Consider the following 8,971-nt stretch of genomic DNA (forward strand, 5'->3'; position numbering starts at 1 on the left):
AACAGGGAGCAGAATTCTTTTAAACTGAAAAGTATGAATACCTACAAGGTATAAATCCACCAACTTTACTTGCAGAAAGGTCTCTTCACATTCCTGTGCAGCTTCAGGAGCTCCTGCCACGGTACAGTCATTCTGGAAGCAGCTTTTAAACTCTTGCATTTCACCTGTGGCATTTTGCCGTCTTTTTTTGTTAAGGCTGAAGATCCTGATTCCACTTTACATTTGCAGATCTTTACAAAGGAAACTTGTATGTATGTAATCTGGTACGGTTGCCTCGCCCACAGAATTGCTGGGTTAACTTTCGGCACAAGTGAAATTGTGGTTTGCTTTGAGGCTATGGTATTATGAAGTGACACCCAGTTCCAATGTGGTAAGCTGCCTTTTGCAAGTATATTTTGATAACCTATAAAGTATTTACATGTTTCTCTAACTATACTAATTCACTTTTGCTTGAAAGCCCTGGTCTAGGGAAGTAAGAAGCTGTAGAGCTTCTTATATAGCTGTAAGTAGCTATATTTCAGAAATATTTCTTTACTGAAAGGGTTATCAGGCATTGGAATGGGCTGCCCAGGGAGGTGGTTGAGGCACCATCCCTGGAGGTATGCAAGAGAGGAGTTGACATGGTGCTCGGGGATATGGATTAGTGTTGGGTGGTGTGGTGCTGTGTGTGGGGGTTGTGTGTGGTGTGTTGTGTGTGTGTGGTTTGTGTTTTTTTTTTTTTTTTCCATTGGTTGGACTAGATGATCTTAAGGGTCCCTTCCAACCTAGGTGATTCTGAGCTAAACTGTGTGGCGCTTCTCAGTGCTGAAGAACCTCTAAGCAGAGGGAGAAGAAAACCTTCAGGTTCCAGGAAAATAGGTGATGGGAGGGAGATGATGTGCCTGAGATGTCTGGTATAGACTGATATGGTGGCCATATCAGGCCTTGCATTTTCTCAAGCCCTGATACCAAAGAGATGTAATTTCATTTGGCCAGAGCATTACAGCTCTGCAAACAGCTCCATGTTTTGCACCATTCCCGACAGCTCTGGGGTGAAACGCCAGTGCCCTGTGTTAATAGCACTTGTTCTGCTCTTTACTTGGAAGAGCACTGATAATGGAAACAATCTTAGGAAAGGTTTTCTTTGCAAGTTGACTCTTTCTTCAGAGTGATTTTTTTTTTAATCTTTTTTTGTTTTTTTTTTGTTTGTTTGCTTATGATGAGCCAAAGCTTCTCTACACTCTGTTACCTGGCGTCTGTTTGAGAGCCATAACCACTGACTTAAAATGTAAGCACTTTAAGAACGTCAGCTGCACAAAGTAAAATCTTTATTTGGGAATTCTTATAGCAAAATGATCCAGTGGAGTATTTAGAAACACAGTCCAAGGCAAGGAGCTCAGTACACAGTATGCAGTTATAAAAATAATCCCAAGAAATCAGTGGGTCCTCTTCAGTCCTCCTTTACCTTCAAAAAATCAAGGAGAACCTAGGAAGCATTATTTGCCAATAAATTGAGGTGGTCGTTTCTCCCTGAAGGCAGCCATCCCTTCCTGACGGTCTCTTGTGGGAATATTCTACATTTAAAAAGAAAAAGTGTATTTTTCATTGACAAGTCTGATGTGTTTTTAAGTATTGACTAACTTGGCAGGAGCGGTCTGAGATAAGATTGCTTTTCTTTCAGTGATACATTAGGTCCCACCTTCCACATTTCGCAATTAGGAAAATGAGGAGACTGGGTTGTAGTGTAAATCACAAGCAAAGCATCTAAGACCAAGACCATAGAACTATATAGGAAAACAGTTTTCCATAAACTTCATACTTTACCATCTTAAAACGCGCTGAGAGGCACAGCGGTTACGTTGTTCCATTAGCTGAGAAAAGGGCACCCTCTCAAAACTTGTCAGAAAGAATGACTACAGGAGGAATCTGGTTTTTAATTTGTTAAAACTAAAACCATTCATAAAGCTCATCCTATCATTAACATGTTGTTGAAACTAAGGATATAAATACCCTTCTGTCTGAAGGAATTGTAAGGAAGCTCTTTTGTCTTGGGCGGGCTGAGAGGCAGCTCTGCATGGCAACAACAGTTGATATTCCAAAACAGATATCTGGAACTTCATGCAAGTATCTTCTCAAAGCTTTGGATTTAGCTATTAAAGTGTTCTCTTATCAGGAGGGAAACAAAAGAGGATGCTGAATATCTGGCTTTAGAAAAGGTACAGTTGTTCCTTTCAGGGATGTATTTTGAAGGTAACCTACCTGGGCATAACACATCCCCTCAATAGCCATCCCTGACGCGATGTCAACCTGGGGATGAGAGGGAAGGTGTGAGATTTGACTTAAGTATAGACCTCAAATCAATAAACATTCACTCACAGTGAGTGACCTTCACTCCTGCATTAGAACTACAGTGTTAGCATCTGTAGAAAAAAAAAAAAAATCCTGCCGTATTAATTTGGTCTTTAAAAGAAAAATCTTTATAACCCCTGAAATGGTTTTAAATGCCTTGTCTAAACAAGGATTATAAACATTTTTACTGTAATCTGTAGGAGCTGCCTCTCTGCTTTGCTTCATTATTTAAAAAAAATATAAAATTATTACCTCCATTCCTCTGTTTATTGCCAGTTTTCCCATTCTCACAGCAAATGGAGCCTTTATTTAAAAAAAAAAAAACAAACAACAAAACCAAACTACAATAAACATTTAAAAATAATTAAAGCCACCTTGGTTCATAGTAGCATAGTTACATCACTATCCTAACCCCAAATGACCTTATAGAAATCTGCAGTAAGTTACTAAGTATTTTTTAAAAACAATTTGGTGTTATCCACAGTTAATGGGTGTACACGGTGCAAGGTTTCAATGCGTCCTGCAGCTCTCCATAACCGCAACTGGGAACTATGGGTTAAGCAGCTGAGTGTTAACATTTGGTCCTGCAAACATTGCATTTGCAAAAAAAGGACAGAGTGAAAAGACTTAAACATCAGGAACCAAGACTTTTAATATTTCTTAGAAAGGAATTTTTTCTCTCTCTTAAGGGGAGTAGAAATGCCTTCTCTCCATTGACCATATGAATAACACCCTTACCTGAGGGAGGATTTCTTTAGCCAAAGCTAATGCTCTCTGGTAAGCTGCGTCCCCATTGCTGTTCTGTGGCACCGCGTGATTCACTAATCCCATCGAGAAGGCTTGTTGTCCGTCAATCTGTCTGCCAGTGAAAATGAGTTCCTTGGCCAGACCTATTCCAACACATCTGGGCAGGCGCTGGGTTCCACCTTATGACAACAGCAAAGTCACCAGTTTCCATTTCTGAGAAATGCCCCCAAACCCAGTAATACTTTATCTCCTTATATAGCAAGGAGGTTTGAAAAATAAAGGGATCACATGTTTCTTGAGTAACTACTAACTGAATATGTCAACACTTCGCAAGGCACCTGAAAGGCTTCAGCATCCTTCTCAGTATTTTGATAAAGAGCAAAAGGTATAAAGGTACTTTCCTAAATTCATAGCAAGTCCCAGAGGGCTTGGAACAGAACTCTTGATTCATAGATCTTGTGGGTCACTGTAAGATGCTACTTCTCATTTACATTCAAAACGCATCAAGTCCTCTAATGGGAAAATATTTACTGTACAGCTGAGAAAGTAAGAGACAGAAGATGTTATGAAGGTTACCTGCTCCAGGAAGAAGCCCTCTTGTGGTCTCAATAAGGCCCATTTTAGCTGATGAAGCTATTAAAAAGAAAAAAAAAAAAGTTTAGTTACTTTTTGATCTGTATAACTACAAATTTTCAATAGTGAACCGATTAATAAAACTACAAATTGTCAATATTGAACTGGAAACTCCCATTTCTCCAGGTAGCTAGAAAGTCTGAATACTACAGTGCTTAATCAATGTCCACCTCCAGTCAGACGAGGGAAGCGTAGTGTGGCTGCTTACCCCTCATGTAGCAATTTTATTTAGAAAAATGAACCTTGGGTCCATACTAGTTGAAACGTAATGGATGGAAGAATGGGAACTGAAGAAGTCTTCAAGCCCAAACTGATTTAAGTAGGGAAGGTCAGATCTAGCCTGAGTGCTGATCTAATATCACATGATAGTAACTATTTAATCCTACCAATAAATAGTTTTCTGACAGAATCCTAATCTTGTCTAAAAACAGGCTTTACTTTTCAAGCAAGGAAACTGCTTTCCCAATAGTAACTAAATGTCACAATTTCTGGACAAATGCCTACTCATTTCCTGAACTGCGTTGGTTCCTCTCTTAACCTACTGGATTCCATTAACAGTCAGCTATCACGTGTTCCCTTTAGAATATAGTCACCAATTACAAGAAGGATCCTGTATTAAGCAAGACACAAACCTGCTACTCGAAGGTCACAAGCTAAAGCCAGTTCCAGTCCACCACCCAACGCGTAGCCATCTATGGCAGCAATTGTGGGTACCGGCAGGGAAGCTAGAAAAGAAAAGAGATTCTATAGTTTTGTTCCAGTTCTGTTCCACTCACTTCTGGAATTTAAATGCTTAAATTCTAAAGCTTCTAGTAGTTCTCAAATTCAAAATGTCTCAAGAACTCAATTTCTTTTCTGCCACAAACTTTCTGGCTGTCTCTAAGCAGTACAAACTTCTTGCACTTCTCCCTTCTTTGTAAGAATGCAAAACATTCTTCTTTCATGCAAAGAACATTCTTCTTACATGCAAAGAAGCAGGCAAAGCAAAGTACCGCAACACAAAACAGGATGAATTGTCTCCTTGCAAATTTATGATGTGAATATCCAACTGTTGCAGTTAAAAAGACACCATCCCTAGTCACTGTTATAAGAATTAGCTTTTCTGGTGCTTTTGTTAGCCAAGGCTCCTGAACCTGGTCAGCACAGTTGTCACCTCATAGTTGAGGAACCTGAGGTACCTGGAGATGAGCTGCTTGGTAAGATACCTTTTTAAATACTCAGGGAGCTGGAAGCAGACTTCAGACGTGTGTTAGTTCTGTGCTGTAACTACCCACCACTTCCCCAACTGCTTCTGTTGTTTGTGAGACAGGGTCATTCCCTCTACATTTTTGTTTATTTTTTTAATTACTGCAATTCTGATTAGTATTTTAGTCAGATTTCACTTTGGTATTCCTCTCTAGCAAGAGCAGAATAATTCATAAATAGGGGAAGAAAATAAATTGCAGAAATCCATATTCCTTTCACAAAAACATTTAAAATAATAGGGCATGGGAGTTGTAGGTACAAAACCCCTGACATTCAACAAATCCTAGAATCATAGAATGGTGTGGGTTGGAAGACACCTTAAAGATCATCCAGTTCCAACCCCCTGCCATGGGCAGGGACACCTCCATTACACCAGGTTGCTCAAAGCCCCATCCAACCTGGTCTTGAACACCTCCAGGGATGGGGCATCCACAGCTTCTCTGAACAACCTGTTCCAGTGCCTCACCAATCCATTTAGTAATTCCATTCAGAGATCCAAATCCATGTTCTTAGGTCACTGCTGCATCACAAGTGCTTCTGACCATGTATTGAGAGTGGGACAACCAACACAGTTCACTGATTCCCCAGGATAACACAGAACCATATACAGAATGCTTAGTTACAGCAGGTAGCTATTATATGCGTGTGTGTGTGCCGCTCTTCATCACGGAAAAGGCAGAACTGAAATGCATCTTGTCCTTGGAGAGGCAGCAGGATCGTTGGTATTTCACTCTAATCAGATCTTTGTTTCAGACATAAACTGGAGCCATTTGGGAAGCTACTCCTGAATGGATAACCCATGGGGGCTAGCACCTTTTCCCTCCTGCAGCATTTCTAAATGTCTCAGTACAGGCAGCCTAGGACAAATTTCCCAACTGAGATAATCACTTACCTATTTCATCCATGAGACTCCTCAGCCTTTTAACAAAGTGTTCAACTTCTGCATCATCCATCTTGGCACGTTCCTTTAAGTCTGCACCTAAATAGAGGAGAAAAAGGTTAGAATCCAGGAACAGGACAGAGACGATTTCAGAAGTCTTGAGATACAGTCTTCTGGTTCGGTAAGGTCAGTGGCAGTTGGAGTGCAGACAATTGGGCTGGAGCAGTGGCTTGGGTGCTCCCCTGTGCCTTTCAAACAGATTTCACAGAGGAGCACAAATCACTGTATGTAAGGCTGATAATCCGTAAAACTGGAAACCAAGGACTCCAGTACCAGAGGCACCTGTGCTTGAAGATGGTTTTAAATGGGAAACAACCAGTAGCACCACGCAGGCTGAACGGCTCACTCCATCACACACGTCTTCATCGCCGAGCCGAGAGGCACAGGCAAAAGAGAGAACAATGTGTTTGTTATTTGCTACACAAGAGCCACCCCGTTTTAATTTTAGCAGGCATTTCCAACTGCTTTCCTGCACGCTCTCATCAGCACACAGCCCTAAGAGCCACCACTTTTTTTAATGAGAATTTGCAGAGCCTTTGTTACTTACCAGCACAAAATACGCCTTGCACCTCACTCTTGAAGACCACCACGCGAACCTTCTCATCAAAGCGGAGCTGTTCCAGAGCGCTGAACAGCTATGAGGGAGGGAGTACAAATGAGGAGAAAAACGTTAAGCATATGGATGTATATTCCTAAATTATAGCAAGCTCCTAATCTATGATAAAAGTTTCTCTTTTTTTTTTTTTTTTTCCCTGCGGGTGCCAAGAATTCCCTGAAAAATCATGTATGTGGAACCAGCAGGATCCTTCCATGACAGCCTCAGAACGACACATTTCCCCATCTCTTTTGTTCTTCCACTCAGAGACGAACCTTTGCTGTATCTTAAAACTCCCCGTCCTGCCCAGGCGTGAGCCAGACTTTCTCTAGAATGTATCAACAGGTCACCTGCTAAGGTCCGACAGTAACTATGGTTTTGTTGAAATGATGCACGTAAGGACGTTAACTTGCATCTGAGTTCGCTAACTTAAATAACTCCAGTGTCTCTGTCCAGTCCGCGCCTGAAGTCACCGCAGTACAGACGCGTCACGATCCCTTTTTCTCCAGGCTAACCTGCTCGCCCCAACGCCGTCTCCCACTCACCTTTAGCAAGAGATTACGTTTTTGTTGCAGATTTCCCACAGCTATTCTTACTGCATTTTGTTATTGATCATGATCCCAAAGGCGTTTACAGGCCAGGCCCATACTCACTTCATTTACAAATACTTTTCCCAGTGAATTTCTCGCGTGGGGTCGGTTCATTAGGATTTCAGCAATACCTTAGTAATAGGAGACAATTTCAGTTACACTTCATTTAATTCTCTGACACAGTAATTCAACTGGGAACAATATCTGCATATGCTGCATCTTTCCTGAAAATGCATATAAAGTATATTCTAAAACAATCGGTTATTTTAAAAGTGGAGGTGGCAGACGATATCTACAAAATCCAGTTATGCAGGGCAATTATAAACTTCAGTAGCACTGCGAATAATGTAAATAAGCAGACTGTTAAAAAACAAATGTGACATGAATATATGTCTTAGAACGACTGCAGGAATCGAAAAAAACCACAAACGATCCATCTTAGGTTTCTGTTTCAAATGTTACTTCATTCAGTTTTTATTGTACAGTCTTACTGTGTTTGAGCCCATTCCTTAATGAAGAGAACCATCCTCTTGGGATTGCTGTGTGCATGAGAATAGCACAGACTGGTCCCTCTCAGTTCACGTTGAGAACCATTTTGAAATCGCAGCTCCATTCAATTTAACGTTAATAAGCTCATCAGTGGAAAGGACTTCACTCAAAGTTCCTAAGTCCAAGCAGAAAAATAAGACATCTACCTACTTCTCCCTTGCACTTGCGTTTCGTAAATTATTATCCAATGGTTTCCGTATGCTTTGGAGAGCAAAAATCTCTCTCCTGTTTCCTTGGCTGGACTTCTGCTCGCTTCCCCAGGCCTCAATATCGTTAAGATGCTGCTGCTGTAGGTGCTGTAGGCACCTCGCATCCGTCACGTGTGGTCCCCCTGACCTGCGAGAAGGTCTCTGTCTACTCCTATGCCAGCGGCCAGGTAGTAAAGAGCTGTGTCACATAGGAACAGAGACACAGGTAACAGGGGGCACCAGCAAACAACGGGAATTCACAATTCTGGTAACTACAGTCACGTATATGTAACTCGCAAACCTACCAGGAACGGTTTATAAGCTCTAGCGATAGTTACTTTCCACTGGCAATCAACCAAAACGCAAATCGCTCAGTGCCTCTCCTGCGTTACTAAGCACGGACATGCCCGGGGCCTGTCCCACCTGGAGATCAGGAAAACCCAAGGTCTGCAAACCAGAGCTTCCTCTACTGACATCTCCTGCGTACGTAACTGCAAATAAGGCACCGAGCTATTTGTTTGGCTGCTGTGTTCTTGGAAATAAAAGTATCGAGGCAGAACTGAAAGGGAAGAGACTATAAGGAACCTGCCCATCACCTGTGGGGTGAGGAGGGCGGAGGGGTGTGTGTGTGTGTCCGGCAGCCCCGGGACCCCCGTCCCGCGGGGAAAGGACAGTGCTGTGGGGACATGGGGACAGGTCCAGCGTCCGCAGGGCCCGAGGGACAGCGGGGCCTGGCGGGGCCGAGGTCCGGGGAGGGAACACCCACGTCCCCGCTCACGCCGGGTCGGGAGCTGCTGCGTTTTCACCAGGAATCGGCAAAACCCAGCCGATCAACAGGCAGCCCCTCAAAACCGGCTCTAATACCCGGTCGACTCCGCGGACCCCTCGGGAACCAGCGCCGGGGCCCCAGCCCGCTCCCCCCTCTCGGGCCGAGGCGGGTCCCGCCGCACTCACCGCCGCTCTCCCCGCCGGCCGTGCCCACCAGCACCTCCGCGCCCCGCCGCGGGACGGCCGCGGGGGGCCCGCCGCCAACCCAGCCCAGCAGGTGGCGGCCCGCCCGCCCCAGCCGTATCATGGCGCTGCTCCCCGGCTTCCGCCGCCGCCGCCGCCCCCAGAGGCGCGGCCCCTGAGGCCTGTCTCCCGGGAGCACCGCAGG

General features: G+C 43.7%; 1 protein-coding gene across 3 annotated transcripts; it reads right to left on the reverse strand.

The window, feature by feature from the left end:
* Window positions 1–1,286: 1,286 nt before the first annotated feature.
* Window positions 1,287–8,922, reverse strand: ECHDC2 (enoyl-CoA hydratase domain containing 2). Of its 3 annotated transcripts, XM_074151522.1 has the most exons (10): window positions 8,770–8,922; window positions 7,142–7,209; window positions 6,441–6,528; window positions 5,846–5,932; window positions 4,341–4,433; window positions 3,652–3,708; window positions 3,067–3,254; window positions 2,581–2,631; window positions 2,239–2,286; window positions 1,287–1,553 (listed from the first exon to the last, which is right to left on the reverse strand). In XM_074151522.1, the coding sequence occupies exons 1-10, from the start codon at window positions 8,888–8,890 to the stop codon at window positions 1,476–1,478; spliced, it is 879 nt and encodes a 292-aa protein (XP_074007623.1). In that variant the 5' UTR covers window positions 8,891–8,922; the 3' UTR covers window positions 1,287–1,475. The 3 variants fall into 3 exon arrangements, with proteins under 3 accessions (XP_074007623.1, XP_074007624.1, XP_074007625.1); XM_074151523.1 differs by lacking the exons at window positions 4,341–4,433; window positions 8,770–8,922 and having other exon boundaries at window positions 7,142–7,204; XM_074151524.1 differs by lacking the exons at window positions 2,581–2,631; window positions 4,341–4,433; window positions 8,770–8,922 and having other exon boundaries at window positions 1,292–1,553; window positions 7,142–7,204.
* Window positions 8,923–8,971: the final 49 nt, after the last annotated feature.

This window comes from Numenius arquata, chromosome 8, assembly GCF_964106895.1.
Source record: "Numenius arquata chromosome 8, bNumArq3.hap1.1, whole genome shotgun sequence".
Classification (NCBI taxonomy): Eukaryota; Metazoa; Chordata; class Aves; order Charadriiformes; family Scolopacidae; genus Numenius; species Numenius arquata.